The 18,098-nt window shown below is 41.6% G+C and overlaps 1 protein-coding gene across 1 annotated transcript in view; it reads right to left on the bottom strand.

The window, feature by feature from the left end:
- Adarb2 (adenosine deaminase RNA specific B2 (inactive)) overlaps positions 1–18,098 on the bottom strand; it is a 530,291-nt gene that overhangs the window by 170,381 nt on the left and 341,812 nt on the right. Inside the window, exon 2 of the mRNA XM_028769889.1 lies at positions 7,751–7,837. Coding sequence (XP_028625722.1) covers positions 7,751–7,837 — 87 coding nt within the window. The remainder of the gene's footprint in view (positions 1–7,750; positions 7,838–18,098) is intronic.

Raw genomic sequence — 18,098 nt, forward strand, 5'->3', positions numbered from 1 at the left:
TCTCTCTCTCTCTCTCTCTCTCTCTCTCTCTCTCTCTCTCTCTCTCTGTGTGTGTGTGTGTGTGTGTGTGTACACAAGTGTGGAGACCAAGGTTTGATGTTGAGTGTCCTTTCCAGTTGACACAGGGTCTTCAGTTGAACCTGGGTGAACCTGGGACTTTCCAAGAAGGCTAGGCTGGATGGCCATGGATCCCCCTGTTTCTGCCTCCTGAGCATTGGGATTATCGGGGCTCCCAGCACCCTACTTTTCACATGGGTGCTGGATGTCAAACTCAGGCGCCTTTGCTCATAAAGTAAGCAGAACCATATGAACTACCTGCCAGGCTCTGTGAATTCCTTCCTTAATAATAATTAATAGCAGTTGGTTAAAAAGAACATATGTGGGTCCTTATCTTATATACAAGTTAGACTCTCTGGTATGACATTACACATGGTGATATTACCAATACAAACATGCTTTGGTTATCCAATTTTCAATGTCCAGCAAGAACCTCAGAGCCCATCTAGGCTTAGGCTGTGGTCTCTGTTCTGGGAACTGTCAGTGGCCACTTCACAGGTTAAGAGTCAAGCAGGTGAGAGATCACATGATGCCTTTGTCCTTTGTTTAGGTTTATTGGGATCTTAGATCACTCTGTGTAAGCTTCATTTCTTTAAATGAAAGAAACTGAAGATTTTTTTACTTGAATTTGTTTCACCAGTTGAGTGGGGATAAGTTAAGTGAATATAGAAATATCTCTATCTGTACACTATGTATCTATTTGTCATCTATCTATCTATCTATCTATCTATCTATCTATCTATCTATCTACCTACCTATCTATCCATCCATCTATCCATCCATCTATCCATCCACCCATCCACCCATCCATCCATCTATCCATCCATCTGTTAGGCTTAGTAAAACAGTCCCCACAGGGGCACTTTAAAATGCAGCAGGGAAACAGTTCAGGACCCCTACTTGTATCTGTATCCAGATTCTCTTCATGACTATTTTATTTCCTGGTGATTTTCAACAGTTTCCCTAGAAATCCCAGGATATTCCAGAGAGAAGGGTTAATCATTTTCTGATTTCTCTGGTGTGCTGGATGAGAGATATTGATCTTACCATCCAGAGATGTTAGTCAAAGAACAGCACCAGCTCCCTAGGAGCAGAACAAAACACATTCCTAGTCTCTTCCTTTGCTCGACAAGGCAGATATTCACTCTCATGAGAGCTTACTGCACTGCCTGTATGGCCATTCATGTGAATAAAAGCCCTATCTTTTCTTCTTGGGCCCCTTTCTGTCAGTGGGAGCAATACAGACACTGGTAACACTCCTCTTGTGACAAGGCTGGAGACGGAAAGACCGTTCCTTAATCTAATGTTGCCTGCAGATATGCATATACATTTGCAGCTCAGCTCATACCTAGGTGCAAGCTACATGTGGGTACTTTACTACTTCCCTTCCTGTGAGCTCTTCATAGTGCTAACTCTGACATCACACATTCATATTTTCCTTTTCACAGAGAAAGCATTAAATATGCTTCACTCCCCTCCCTTGACCCGGGAAATTATATTCATTTTTTTCACCATTTCGTTAATAGGTTTTATGCACCCAATTGTTACATGTAATAATCAATGGATTAAAAAAGTCAGGAGATCAAAAAATAAATCTCTGACCTTTAAACACAGACTTGAAGAGCTACATGTGAAGATACGTGCTTGGGGACTGGAGGGGGTGATCCCTGTATCCTACACTCAAATGTGGAGGGTTGTGTAGACACTGTGGATCCTCCACTGTCAACTCCCAGGGCAGAGCTGGGACTCTTTTTGTTGTTGTTGTTTTGTTTTAATCTTTTATTGGATATTTTATTTATTTACATTTCAGATGTTATCCCCTTTCCCCATTGTCCCCTATCCCATCCACCTTCCTCCTGCTTCTGTGAGGGTGTGGCCCCTCACCCATCCATTCCCACCTCCCCACCCTTCAATTCCCCCACACTGGGGCATCCAGCCTTCACAGGATCAAGGACCTCCTCTCCCACCTATGCCCAACAAGGCCATTCTCTCTTACATATACAGCCATGGGTCCCTCCCTAAGTGCTCCCAGGCTGGTGGTGGTTTAGACCCTGGGAGCTCTGGTTGGTTTGTATTGTTGCTTTCACCATGGGGCTGTAAAACCCTCCAGCTCCTTCAGTCTTCTCTCTAACTCCTCCATTGGGAACCCCATGATCAGTTCAATGGTTAGCTGTGAGAACTGGGATTCTTACTCTGATAGTATGTGTACATACCTGGGTTGTGAGGGGACATGGGGACTTTCTACCTGCTTCTGTTCTTCCTACCTGGTAGGTACTCCCATTTCGGGCATATTGTAAATGTATTCCTTTCACTGGAGGCAACTGGGATTGAATCAGCATGTGCTTATTGGATGAGAGAGTAAATTAGATCTTGGGTAACCTTGTCACAGATACACATACATGTATGTGTACAAGTGCATATTCATGAGCATATCAGACATAGGTCAGGTTGCTGAGGAGCCAGGAATGGGAGTAGAATGATGCAGTAACTCTGGGATGACAGATAGCTATCCCCAACTTCACTTGATACACATAGTCTCACCCCCTTCTCCCCTTAGAACATGCCTGATTTGGGTTCCAAACATCTTTCCTGATGATATTTGTTCCCAAGGAGACCACCTCTATGTTCGTCTGCCTTGGCATAATGGAGAATCACCTCATTCTTCAAGATATCATAATAAAAAAAGAGACATCTCTGAACTTTGACTTCCATACGGTCTTTTCAGGGAGTTGCATGGATGTGTCTTCCCATTGTGGGAATTAGAGGGGAAAAAGCAAGCAAATAACTTCAGACGGGCATTAGATAAATACCATAAGCAACAGAAATAGAACAATCATGAGCAATTTGAAGACCACCAGGCACGGAAAGAAAATGTCTAAGTCAGGAAGGCATCTGTACAGGAAAATGAAAAATGAAATTATTTCCATTCTGCTTCTCTCACACCTGGATTCTCCTCCAGAGCCTTATAAGCACATTATCTCATTTGACAAAATGTGTCTGCAATTATAACGCTAAGTCTAAAGGTCCAATGCATGAAGGAATTGCATTTTGGACAAGAAGGAAAAAAATTGTATATTCTCATAGCTGTGGCTACATATTTATTTTCCAAAATAACTCTGTTATTTGCAATTTATTAAGTTTGATGACCGGGGCTGATGACATTCAGGAATGGTTAGACAGGTGGCAGTCGTGTCTGAGATGGGATCATACTGCTATCATCTCTAAGAAGCCGTGCTTGCTTGTGTATTTATTTATGTACCTCCTCCTTCTCTGCTGGCTCCCTAGCAGGCCAGAATCTTCTACCCGGTTATTATGTACACCCGGCTTCCTCTCATGGCTTGGCATCATTGGGATTGTATGCATCACTGGTAATGGCACTGTCACGTCTGTGGGTCAGGAGGGCTCTGGAGAGCCAGCCATCCAGTGCGCCACGCTACATTTGAAGAGATAATATTGTTCCTGGTGAAGGTTATTCGGCTGCCAAGCAGCCCTGGTTTTAAAAACAGAGCAGCTCCTCCCAGATGACAGGACTTAACAACAGCAGAAAGGCAGGCAGCCTAGTTCTTCCTCCAGACAGTGGGGAGGATTTGGTGTGTAGAGGGGCAGGAGATAGCCTAAACTGTAGGGTGCTTGACAGATAGGTTCAGGCTGAGGTGTGCACAAGGTGGCACAAGCTTGGCATTTGCTGGTTGTATGTGGGTGTGGCAGTTTGTCAGATCAAGCAGCTGGTAGAAGATGCCTTCTTCAAAGGCTTGTCACCAGTAACCTATGAAGCTGTGTTAAGTGTGCATGGGATTCAGGGAAAAGCAGATAGCTGTCCTCTGAGCCCAAATGTGATAGGAAGCCCTTGGTCTCAGTTATTTGTCATTGAATCTGGGCCAAATCTCAACTTCTGAGCAGGGGGAGGGGGGCAGAGTAAAGAGGGACACATTTCTGTTCAGTGTTACAAGGAAGCCTTCTCAGGGCAGAATACTGATGGTAGACAAGTGTTGAAAACGTAGGGTTGCATGAGGGTCTCTCAGTTCAGCTCCAACCTACTGTTGATCGGCTCCTAGATACCAATGTTCTCTATGTATTAGAGCAGCAGGTAGAACAACACATTCAGAGAGTGCAAATGTATGAGGCATGGGGCTTAGAGTGGACTTGTCTTCCCATCCTTGCTTCCACATATATGTTCACATCCACTACACATATGTACACAGACTTGTACATCCACCATATCTGCCACTCTCACAGACTACAGAAATACACATGACAAACACAGTCATGCCACACATACATAGATAAACATGAATGCCATTCACACTAGGGACATATACATACCAAATGCAAACATATAAAAGTAATTTTCTAAATGAATTAACAGCATCTAGAGAGAAAGTAACATGCTTGCTATGTAAACATGAGGACCAACATTTTGATCTCCACTGTGAATGTTAAAGCTAGTAGCTACTACGGGCATCCTTAGCCTCAACAATGGGAAGTAGACAAAGACAGATCCCAGAGCCTGTTTGACAGATAAAGCCTGACAGAGACATGAGCTTCAGGTTCAGCGAAGAGATGCTGTCTCAAAAAACATAGCACAAGACAAAATAAAACAAAACTGAAGGCAGGACGATACAGGAAGACATGTAATATCCTCTTCTGGCTTCCACATACATATACATGCACAGTCTTTGTACACACATGTGCATGCACACATGCACACACACAAAATAAATGAATCCACTAATCAACAATGAGGCCCCATGAACACTTCAAGAGTATTTTGATATAAAATTAAAAGTTATTTTTATCAATATGTTTCTTTCCATTAGCCAGTAAACCAAATCTGAGGAAAATGGCTTTAGTTGAAAGTGTCATCTGTCCTTGATTAAGCTTTCTTGTGTTTTATGTCCCTGCTTCTCCTCAACTCTATGACCTTCCATGCTGATAACACCCCTACCCCTATTTGCAAGCTCACAAGCCCAAGAGTGAGCGTGCATACAGAACTCCTTGACCCTAAACCAGGCCTCTACTTTCCTGTCAGCCTCAGGAGGGAGTCAAATGCTACAGCTGCCCAGAAAAGAAGCTCCTGCTGGTGGTGGTGGTGTGTGTATCTATGTGTGTCCTCTGGACAGAGCACTGGCTTTACAAAGATCCTGGGTTTCTTAAGATGTTGGGCTTTTAGTTACTACATACAAGTATAAAAGTGACTCCTGAGTTTCTGAAAGTTAGAATCCATTTGCCGCACTCCCTCTCCCTCTCTCTCTCTCTCCCAAAGTTTCCTACCTAACTCCCCTTTCTTTTCCTTCTGATTCGGCCAGCAGGAAAGCGTTCCTCGTGTGAAAAAAGAAACTCGGCACATACGCTATGCTTTTTTTTTCCCCTCACTCTTTCTAAGGTTTCTGAGATAGTAATTCATAACTTGACCGATCTGGAAACCTTTAAATTCAGACCACCACAAGAAGATATACACAATGACATGCCAAGGTTTTGCTAAGAGGGCAGCCTAGAGATGGTCAGGAGCCCACATCTAAGCCCAGTCAGTTTCTCCCCCTATCCCTCACCCTTCTATGCCTTCCTTTAGGAATGAAAAGGTCAGAGCAGAAGATTGTGAACATCTGACAAGGTTCTGACCTCTGAACTCTCTCAACTTTACTTCTGGGCAGTGGTGTAGGAAGTATGATGAATACTCTTCACTGCCAGCTTGACAAGATCTAGACATGATCACCTAGGAGAAAAAATTCTGGGCTCCTTTGTGGGGAGTTTCTGGACTGGCTGAAGAAAGTGGGGCAGGCCCTCCCTAGATTTGGGTGACATCACCCCATGGTCTGAGATCTTGAACTTAAAGAGAAGAAGTAAGCTGAGCATTTGCATTCATCCCTCTCTGCCTCCCTGTGGTGGCTGCAATGTGAGCAGCCACTTCGTGCTTTGCAGCCGTGACTGCCCCAACGTGATAGTCTTGAACTGTGAGCCAAAATAAACCCTCCCTTCCTTGAGCTGCTTTTGTTGTCATTTGTCACAGCTATGAGGAAAGTGACTACTTACAGGAAGAAATTTCCATGTCCAATAGCATTAATGGTTGCCTGGAGAGGGATGCCCACAATAATGTGTTTTGATTTGTAGAGGCTGGTGACAACATGGACCGAAGTTCTCATGGAAATCTCTGCCAGAGTGTTTGCTTGATTCAGCCAATTATCTTAGCAACCATCAATAGCACCTTGCCCCCTCCCTGTCTCATGACAAGTACATTCTTAGCTCATTTTAGTTGAAAAAGGAGCCCATCTGTTACGTGATATTAAATTCAGAGAGATGTTCTTGTGAAATGTTTGGCCTTCTTTTTAAAATGCTTGACAATATGCCATAGGTAAGAGGTGTGCAATTCTCTGGTTCTCCTCTCCCCTCCCCTTCTTTCCTCTCCTCTCCTTCCCCCTTCTCTCCTCTCCCCTCCTCTCTTCTCCTCTTCCCTTCCCTACTCTCCTCTTCTCTCCTCTCTCCTACTCTCCCCTCCCTTCCCTCTCCTTCCTCTGCCTCCCCTCCTCTCTCCTTCATCTCTTGTTTCTTCTCTCCTCTGACTCCCTTTTCTCTCTCTGCTAGTTTCTGTTCTGAGCTCTCTTTATTGATGTAAGCAGATGAGATGGATATGACCCCTTTCTCTAACCCAGCTTCAACACCAAACTTTAATGATGCTCTATTCTTCTCCAGCTTCATGCACTAGAGATGTTTCAATAGAAAACCCCTAGTTGACCTTCTTTTTTCTTTTTAAAGAACTGTAAAATCCATTCTTGAGACACCATGATACTACAATCATTTTTAATTTTTTTTTCTGTAGTTAGAAGGAGAAAATGAAGGGTAGAGAAAAGAGAATAGTCTAAGAAAATTAGTTCATTTCCTACATTCCTTGGGGTTTTTGGTTATGCATTACTGATATTTTCTTATCCTTATGATAAGGATGGGGGCTCCAGGAAAGAAAAAAGTTCCATATAAAGACAGGATGTAATATGAGACTGGGATTTCAGGTAAGGGTATATATCTTGGTGGTGATAAGATTCTAGGTGAAATATGAGGCTTTGGACAGGAGTGAGACTCCACAGACTCCGACTGTGGATGAGAAGGAGGTACATCTGATACGGATGGTGCTGTAGTGGGTGCTGGGATTTTAGTTAAGGGTAGATCTGCAAGTGGTACTGGGGTTCCAAATGGGATCAGAACTTCAACTGTAAGGATGAGAAACTACAAGGGAAGATAGCACCTTATATGAACATGAGACTCTGGGTGAGGGCTCAGTATGAATTTGGTCCTACAGCTGGGGTGGGCTGCTGGTCAGGGTAGATTCCAGGTAATGCTGGTACTATGGTAATGATGAGATTGCCTGTAGGCATAGGTTTTGTGAGGATAAACATCTGTGTGCCTCTGGTCCTGCAGGTGAAGATGGGCTTTAGGGAGAGTGAGACTGGGTAAAGACTCCATACCTTGGGTGGTGATAGTTTCCTGTAACTGTGAGAGTATGGAGAGTGGGGCTATGGGTAAGGATGTAACTATGGGTAGGGATGGAACTGGGGAAGATGGGCCTGTTGGAGGAGAGAGAAGGAGCTCCTGTAGTTGAGAAGACCAATCAGTCCCTCTCCAAGTCTTCAAGGAAACAGAGAAAGACACTCCCACCCCCATACACATTCAGGGAGGACCTCTCCATAAGAGAAGGGCTGCTTACTTAGATTGTCTTCATCCTCCGTGTTTGTGGTGCCAGGACTGAGGTACTTGAAAGGAGCGAGGAAGGTTGACAATATGCTGACTTTGTCTGGAAAGAGAAAGAAGAAGAAGAGATGCACTTTTGACATGGAGTTTCAGAAAAACTCAGAGCTTTCTAATGTTCTTATTACCAAGAGGTTGGAAAGGAGAGGTGAGAAGGTCATCGTGGCTGCAGATACTTCATTGTGGCTCCATTTTTTTTTATTGAATTTCAGACAGCATTTTTATCAAATTCCTCTCTCCATTCAATTTAAAACCTTATGGTTTCCATCTTTCTTTCTTTCTTCCTTCCTTCCTTCCTTCCTTCCTTCCTTCCTTCCTTCCTTCATTCATTCATTTATTTTTGGCATCTTCTCTGCCCCTGTTCCACATCTCTGAAAACTTTAAATAGTTGTCTTCAGCATAATAACACTTCATCTACTTGCAGGTGAGTGAGCTAACACCTACCATATAAGGAAAATTCCTAAAATAATCAAAATCCAGTAAAACAATTCCCGAATTAGGAGACTTGTCCCAATAAAGGCAAGGGTTCTCCCAACATCCCTTCATTTGTGGAAAACTTACTCTGAGCTCTTGAGGTATAGATGTGACATAAAACAGTAGAAGCTGAGAAACACACACACACACACATACACACGCACACATATGCACATACACACACATATATTGAATCTATCCTGGGGATAGTCAAGTGTCATTGACACTGATGGAATTCCAGGGGCCCAGGAATAACTAAGTGGCTTTCTGCATGCTTCCTGTCCTGGATGATGTGCATCTCACTCTGTAGCCCAGGCTGGCCTTGAACTTGCTATCTTTCTACTTCAGCCTCCCAGAGACTAGCATTTGTGGCATCCATCAACATGCCAAAGTGGCAATTTCCCTCCTAAACATATAGGTGATGGAATTCTAGGTGGGACTCACTCTTGTGAAACTAGTAGTTAAAGGAATCAGAGTTCATTATTTTCAAAGTTTCCACCAAACAAGCGATACTGCAGAAGCTGTAGGGATCTGCTCACACAGCACCTACAGCACCCACTCTCTAGAAAGCTTGCCAGAGACTTAAGTCAGGGGATTCTCAGAATGTCTCAGCACAGATTCTCCTTGTGTCTGCACAGCTCTCATTTAGTTATGAATCTGGACCGTAGTTATTAAAGGGCCGTGGATGAAAGTGCTACCATTGCTTGTCTGTTGTGGTGCAGACTGCATCAGAGGTATTTCTGATCTCCTCTTAGGCTCCTTGGGGCTTGGCCAAGAACAACCCTTTCCTTTTCCTTTGCTGCCTTCCTTACCTCAGGACAAGATGTTTTAGAGGGGTTACCATGTTCAACATGGCTTCTGATCTCGTCTTGTTATTACAGAGGAGTCCTGCCTGTACCAGTATTCCCATTTACACTCATACCTTGATCTAAGAGCAGATACCCATGAAAGTACTCACTGGTGCTTTTTTAACTGCCCTTAGCCTTCAGGCAACTAGACCCAGGTTGGGATTTGTTCTTTTCTTCCAAGGCTGAGCCTATTTTCTCTTTAGACAATCTTTCCCAAGGCCAGGGGAGATCACATTGAAATTCATCTCAGAGCCTGTTAACAGCTGTTGTTTCCAGTAGGGACAGGCACCAATATAGTGTTCACAGAAAGAGAACAATAAATAACTCTAATATGAAGTGCCCGCTCCTCCTTCATTCTACCAAACATGAAGGGTCAACACAGTGGAGGGTTTGCTCCCCCCTGAGCTCTCGCCACACAAGCTCATTTACTCCGACAGAATGAAATACCTTGCTTGAGTTATAATTTCATTAAGTGAGTCCAATAACGTTGCACAAAGACTGTGAAGCTCAGATGATTTTGTCTGGAGGATCTCAAAATGAAATTATAATTTTTTTAATAAAGCAGGAATACCAGCAAAACACCTACAAAATACACCAAACTATTTTAGGGAAAAACTGTGAAATATATAAAGACTATTTTAAATCCATTCAAGTCTTTGCTTTTTGCTGTTGCTGTTTTTTTTTCATGTCTATCAAACAAAAAGAGTGCATCCAGTTAAAACTGAATGTCAGATGAAGAGTGTTTTTCAGTGTACATATATTCTCCATATTGTGTGAGGGATGTATAAGCCAGGAAAAGTACTTACTGTTTATCTAAAGTTCATGTTTAAGGCAAAGGGCATGGGCAGGTATATTTCCAAGGAAGATTCTCTACTGGCTAATGAGCAGACAGTGATGAATGGCAGTAGTTATTGAGGGAGAGCAAGTGGAAGGAATACTACAATGAAACAGTGCACCACACTTACAGGACAGCTATCATAAACAAGACAGAAAATAGAGTGTTGGTATAGGTGTAGGGAGAGTAAAAATCCTGAGCTGCATTGATGATAACATGAAGCAGTGTATTGCTGTGGACATACCAATCCCCCTCATAGGTCTATACCTCAAAGAACTAAAAGTTTCACTTCACTGTGGCCTAGAGATGGGAGTTCAAGTATCTACTGATAGATAAATGGATAAACAAAAGTGCGGTTCACCCTCACAGTAGAATGTCATTCAGCAGGAAAAAGGAGGAATCCATGCATTTTGCCCCCATATGGTTGAAATTATGGGCTTTGTAGTAAAAGATACATGATGTATGACCTCATTTACATGTGCAATCTGAAAATTCTGGGATGTGAGTGGGGAGATGCCAGTCAAAGAACATAAAGCTTTCATGTATAACAGGACAAGGTTCTGATTCCCTAATGAACAGCATCATGGCTGTAGGTAACAGCAACACATTGAACATTTGCAGCTTAATGAGAATAGATCTTATGCCCTTATACACACACAGACACACACAGACACACACAGACACACACACACACACACACACACACACACACACGTAACTCCAAGTGAGAATGGGCATATTAACCCAATTATGATAATTGTACAATAGATGTATATATAAATCTATTAAATAATAACATGATATACTTTAAATTTGTATAATTTTATAAGCCCATTAAATATTCTTAGATTAAAATATAACACCACCATGTCAAAGACAGTAAGTAAAGGGTGGCTGAATATCCTATGTATTTTAAAGGATTTCTTTATTTTATGTGTATGAAAGTTTCCTTTGCTTATATGTATGTGTATCATGTGCCTGCCAGGTGCCCTTGGTGATCAGAAGAGAGTATTGAATCCCCTGGAACTTGAGTTATGGATAATTGTAGCTCACCATATGAGTGATGGGAACTGAACCTGGGTCCTTTACAATAGTAGTAAATGCTCTCAGCCACAGGTCATTGCTCCATCCCTCAAATAGCTTGTGTGTCTCTGTGTGTGTGTGTGTTTCATCATCTACCATATATTTAAAACCAGGAGAAAAGTGTTACCCTTGATTTTAAGGCATATAAAAAAAGAGTCATGTGATAATAATATTATGGTTAAAAGACTTAAAGATTATTATTTAGGAGAAAAAGTACATGTGCTTTCTCTAAAAGCAATCCCTTGCACTGTACTCATAAACAGAAATGGTCATGGCTAGCTGAAACTCAGTGACAGACCTTGCTGAGGAATATCCCCCTATGAGAAAACAGAGTGATTTTCCCTCCTTTACTTTCCAAAGCCAAAGCCCTAACTTGACATCATCGTGATGAAGAACAGGATGGATGTGGTAACTGTTCAGTTTGTCTTGTTGCTTCCATTTAAATAAAGAGTGGGAGCTGTAGAGGAACTATTATCTCCTTTTTTTTGTGAGCAGAGAAGCTGTGAGCATGTTGTTACAGGATCCCAAGCCCATGCCTAGAGAGAGCAAGGAGGAAGGCTCATTAATAAGGGTGGGAAATGTTACTGGTCATGACAAACTTGATGACTTGCCCCCACTGTAATCGATGTCAAAATAAGACAAACTATATGAAATGACTGTAGAGTTTGGATAGCAGGTAGTGAACAAAGGCTGTGTCTGAGAACGGGGAAATCTTTTTTTCTAGTAGAAAAACAGACCCTACAAAGTCCACAGTGATATCCACAAACTGATCTAAGCAAAGAACAAAGGTTGTGCCATTAAGACAAGTGGCGTTTGAAGGCAGAAGAAGGAAGCTTTAGCAATAAAGGAGCGAGGGGAGAGTGTGATCCTGGCAGAGAACAGCTTTCCCCTTCAGGGGATCTTAATGCTGGAGGAAGAGTTACAAAAGCAAGTGTTCCATTCAGTCAGAGGGGAAAGTTTATGTTTGTCTGGGATCATAGAAAGGTCATGTCTTAGGACTGGTTATCCCCGCTCCTGAAATAAGCAAGCCTATGGCTACTAACAAGCCGCTTACCAAAAGAAAAGTTGAGAAACAGTGTAAAATCCAAATTCTCAACTATACATCGTTTGATGCCTAGAGACAGAAGCAAGAATAATGATAACACTGAGCGTGAAAGGCCAGAAACCAGAACCATGGGCAGGAAAAGCTCAGGCATAAGATACGATGATGGTGGAATTGGCAGTCAGGGCTTTATATGGAAGGTATAGGGAGATTTAAAATGTTTAATGAAGCCAGGCACAGTGGTGCATGCCTTTAATACCAGAGCTTGGGATCAGGAAAATCTCTGTGAGTTTGAGGCCAGCCTGGTCTACATAGCAAATTCCAGTCCAACAAAAGATACATATTAAGATCCTGTCTCAAAAGCAAACAAACAAAAGCAAACAAAGAAACACAAAAATAATTTTAAAGAAACCATGGACATAATGAGTAAGTAGATGGAATCTTGGCAAAGAAGCAAAAATTGAAAAACAAAACTCTAAAAATGAAACATTTAAAGCCCCAAACTGTAATATCTAAAACAAAACACTCGTACTAGAGATTAGGGATGCTTACTTAGTGATTGACTAAATAAGAATATTTAAAAAATTTAACCTATCACTAAAAATAGCAATACAGCTAAAAAGTAAAACACAAACAAACAAACAAAAACATAAAATAAAATAAAGCATTGACCATTACTATTCGGTGCTGGGTATAGTGATTCATGCCAGTAATCGGTAATCCAGCAGTAGAGAGGTCAAAGCTGGAAGGCTGTGGTTGTCCGGTTCACACGGCACTGTATACTGAATTCCAGGCTCCCTTGGGTGACAGAGTGAGACTAGGCCTAAAAATTCCAAAACCAAAACAGAGAGCAAACCAACCAACCAAACAAATAAAAACTAACAATCCTACAGTATAAAATAAAGTGTAAACAAAAAACAGAAAAAACTATGAGTAAAAGGGAGGAGCAGATGTCATATGGGATAAATGGGAAGTAGATCAGCAGCTTGAAACATACTGAAGAACAGATATACCACGAAGGTACTAATCACACGGAAGGGAAAGGGCTGAATTTACAACAGATATCGTAAGTCTTGAGATTCGGGAAATTCCCATGAATAAAAAGACATGTAATCACAATAAACCATTAAAAAGGATAACCCTGAGAGTGCAGTCACTTAGAGTTTCAAGCAGCACACATCAAAAACTAACAAATGCAAGCTGAAGGGTAGACAAATAAAGGACCATTGAGATTGTAACATTCGTCTCTCAGTCACTGAGAGGAAAAGCTGGGAGGAGAGATGGTGTGCAGAAGAGGCTGAAGCAGAGCACAGAGCTATCATGATTTCAGTGGCATGCACCAAATACTCTGATCAACAAGACAAGTATCTTTTTTCATCTCATGATATCACAGCACACTTATTAAGATAGATAATCTGCTTAGAAATAAAACAGGCCCTAATAAATTTCAAAGTAATTTTGAAATCACAAGGCAAATATGATTAAATTAAAAGTTTGTAAATAAAAATTCAACTAAACAAAATTTTAATAAGAACGAACCATACTGTTAAAAGCAAAAAGGAATCTATAGACTGGGATTTTGTACTTAGAATTCCCAGAGTTTATTTGTATCCAGAGTGTAAGAATCCTTCTAACTTAATAAAGTTAGAACTACTAATCTAACTACTAAAAATGGTCAAGATACTTGAACAGAAATTTCACAATAGAAAAGAAATGTATTGTCAATAAATTCACCATTAAAAGGCATCCCAGCTTGGAGAAATGCAAATTAAAACAAGAGTGAGACATGTAAATAGAGACCACACCTTTTAGCAAAGCTTCAAGTTTAAAAATACTGGTAATGCTAAAATGTGGTAAAAGATGCAGAGATAGCCACAAAGCCCATATGAATAGACAAATTTTAGAAACCTATGGATGATATGCTAGCCATTAGATATATACCTATGACCTATCAACATCATTTCTAGATTTTTACTCAACACAAATGAAGTAAATATCTTTACAAAGGATCTGTGTTTGTATTTTTATTGTAAAGGTTCTTGTAGAAACTATCTGTCATGACTCCAAATTCAAACTATCTTAGATGCCTATCGACAGAAGAATGGACAAATAAATTTTAACACATTTATAGGATGCCGTAGCACAGAGCCAAATAAAACAAAATGAAATAAAATGATTGTACTGTCAAAATACATTATGATATGGATGCAACTCAGAAGCATTAGATAGATAGAGAGAGAGAGAGAGAGAGAGAGAGAGAGAGAGAGAACAGTCACAGTACAGAACACTTGATTGCGTTTAAAAATTTCAGAGCAGGCAAAAAAACCTTCATGGTGAAAGAAAGTTCTTCCTCTGTGATGTCACTGTTTCTGCAAACTGCTTTGTGGTGACAGCAATCAGGTGGCCCCTAAGGTTGGGTTACAGGGTGGCTGGGAAGAGGTCATGAAGAATAATTCTGGTATGATGAAAACACATTCTGTGTAGATGAAGCTGTGGGCTTCATGTGTGCATGTGTGCGCTATGGTATAGATAGTAAAGTCATGTACTTTATGTGAGCATGCAGGTGTCCCTAAACCACAATCTTCCACATTATGTACATTATACTTAATGGTTAAAGTGCTAAAAAAATTGTAACTGGGCAAGGAAAAACAAAACAACAAACATGCTCCAAAGCCTCAATGTATCAGTTTACTAGAAGAGGGTAGTGCAGGGTGGGATGCATGTTATTTCATCTGTAAAGAAGAGTCAGGATGACAGACGTTGAGTATAGGTATGGACTGGGATGGATAAATTGCATATCCACTTGTGGGCCCACTTATCACCATTTACAGTTTTGTATTGTTATCTGCTTATTTTATAATTGTGAATACTCAGATATATTTTAAAAGTCCTAGGTATTACAGAAAAAGAAAAGCCAACTCATACCAACCAATAATCTCAAAGAGAAAACCTAAGCCAACCTATCACAAGCAATAATCTCAAAGACAAAGCCTAAACCAACCTATTACAACCAATAATCTCAAAGAGAAAGCCTAACCAACCCCCCAAAACCAATACTCTCAAAGACCAAGTCTTTTAGGAACATCTTTAGAGTCCTGTGAAAGCATGAACCAGAAAAGTGCCACCAAGTGTGAGTCCCCTGGTGAGAGCCAAGGTGAGATCCCTAGAAAGCTGAAAGCTGAGATTAGAGTCATGATGGCTGCTCACACCACTGCAGCCCAAGGATGCTGCTTATTTACAGAGACAGCAAAAAGATTGTAAGGTGGTAGGTAAGCACTCCACCCACTGAGCTATGCCCCACAATGAAACGCTCCCTTTAAACCAAGCAGGATAAAGTAAACAGAATCTCTTACAGCACCGACATACCAATTACCTAGAAAACTCATTCATGTGACATAACACGTGCACTGGAAATTTTAATGAAAAGCGATCACTGCTAAAATATCTGAGAACTTGTTCTTACCATTTGCCTCTAAGAAGTGCCAAGCGTTTTTATAGGGTAGATTATTAAAAAAAATGCATGAAGTGAATGCGACAGTTATGTCCTCATTTCGAAAACTGAAAGTGAGGTTTTTGTCCTCTTGTCGTCCCTCTTGTGGGCCACATACATTTCTGTCCAGAATATCCTGAACAATTACATAACCCGAAAAGAAGGGTGACAGTTGGAGTCCACAGAACTCCGTTGGTGCCCTCGGGCTACAATACTTAGCCTCTTTTATAAGTTCCCTACTTGTGTTTCCTTTTGCCAAAACACACTCTGACAGATGGCCTCCCTCAAGCCTGACCCACTTTTCTCTCAGAACTGTATATTCTAAGGGAATGCAGGTATGTGTTTAAGTAAATACTGCTGCTATCTAAGTAAAACCTCAAATAAGTATGAACACGTGTGCCACCCTCAGAGTCAGAAAACTAATTAACCTGCATGCAGGTGGGAGAAGGGAATGGCATTTTGGAAAAAAGGCAAAGGGTCTTATCTTACATACCTTTAGGAACTTTCAAGTGCTGTTTTAAAAGCTCCTGTCCCATGAAGCAATGCAAAGCTATTCCTCTCGCTTTTAAGAGGAGTCTGGGTCAACACCGAGTTTTGAAAAACACAAGATGATTTGATGTCTTTTTTTGGTGATTGCAGGGAGGAAATATCTTCTGCTGATTTCAGAGATACAGAAAACTTAGGTGTTTGGTCCCTGAAAGCTTCCAATTAAACAGGAGACCAGTCTGAGGTGCTATTACTCAGTGAGCTGCCGTGTAGATTCACCTTGTCCTCACAATCCATAAGAAGTCTTAAAACTTAGTTCCTTGGAAGGGGACTGTGTTTGGAGGTAATATCTTACAGGAGGTTACTGGGGTAAAGTAAGGTCACCATTTTGGGAGAAGCTATCTGGAAGCCAAGGAGAAATGTCCAGAAGAGTCTAACCCCTGGCAACGCCTTGATCTAAGACCCAGTCTTCATAATTGTGGGGCAACAGATGTCTCCAATTTAAGCCAACTAGTCTACATTCTTAGAGCAGCTGTAGCTAACCAGTACATTCTTCAATTAGCATTGCTTTCTTGCAAACAATTGCAGTTACATGCATGATTTCAAATTCAGTCACTGACCGGATGATTGCAAGAGACCTATATTCTCAGGGAGGCAACTTTCAGTTGTAAGTAAGTGATGAGCCAAGACCCAGTAGATGATGTGTCTGTGATATGTAGACAGGTATATAACAGCTATCATGCATACCATATATTTACATTACAATTCACAACGAGAGCAAAATTACTGCTATGAAGTAGCAACAAAATAATTTTATGACCGGGGATCACTACAACATGAGGAACTGTATTAAAAGATTGCAACACTGGTTTAAGAACCACTGTAGTAGAGGTTTTGAATGCAAATAGTTTCTCACAGGTTGGCTTATGAGGCTTTCCTCTCAAGGGAGGGATACATGCTCTAAGCAGGAGGAACACCATGAGGGTTCTGAGTAGTGAGGGAGGATCTTAGTTGAGCTTCTCAAGATAGTTTGGAGAGGTCTCCATTTCCATGAATGTGGGAACTTGAGAGAGTTATACAGGTTCAGAGTTTGAATTGCGAGTCTTGGAGAGAGACAGCAATGAAATTTCTGGATGGTAAGAGATAATTAGTGGAAGAGAGAGAAGAGAGAAGAGAGAAGAGAGAAAGAGAGAGAAGGAGGGAGGGGGAGAGAGGGAGAGAGATATTGAGGGAGGGAGGGAAAGAGAAAGAGACAGACACACACACACACACACACACACACACACACACACACACACACACACAGAGCAAGATAAGAGAGAGACAGAGAGACAGAGTCATTCACACCCAGGTCCCTTAAACTTGCCTCCATGCTTAACTTGAAGGACAACCAACAAAGAGGTGTGGATGATCCATTCATTACCTCGAGCTAGACATAGTGCATCTATTGCCAGTTGAAATTCTCTTCCCACTCTGAGGCTCAGGGAGCACCACAGAAGAGGACATAGGAGGAATGGAAGAGCCATAGAAGGGCAGCGAAACCCATCGTTTAGACATGACACAGTCAATACAGTCATGAGCTCTCAGCACTGTGACTACTTGCGCAGTGACTGCTCTTCCTCGGAGTTTCCAAACTTACTGCCTTTAACTTGTATCACTATCCATCACTGAGCTCTGTCAGCTCGGGAACAAGTGTTCAACACATGAGCCTGGGCTTGAGGAGGGTACATTTAAGACTCAAAGTGTAGTTCTTGTAGGAAGCAGTCCTACGTGGAAGTTGTAGTAAGCTGCTGGTCCTGCTGGGGCTTTTAGGAACCTTGGATGCACAAACAGAACTTGTGTTTCTCAGACAGGGTCCTATGTATCCCAAGCTGACTTTGCACTTGCTATGTAGCTGACAGTTATTTGGAACTTCTGGTCCCCTGGCCTCTACCTCCAAAATGCTGGTATTACAGATATGTGCCACCATGTCTGGTTTTATGTAGTGCTGGGGACAGAACCAAGGGCTTTGTGCATACGAAGCAAGTAGCCTATTGGCTCAGCTACATT

This window comes from Grammomys surdaster, unplaced genomic scaffold, assembly GCF_004785775.1.
Source record: "Grammomys surdaster isolate TR1022 unplaced genomic scaffold, NIH_TR_1.0 194, whole genome shotgun sequence".
In the NCBI taxonomy this organism is placed as follows: Eukaryota; Metazoa; Chordata; class Mammalia; order Rodentia; family Muridae; genus Grammomys; species Grammomys surdaster.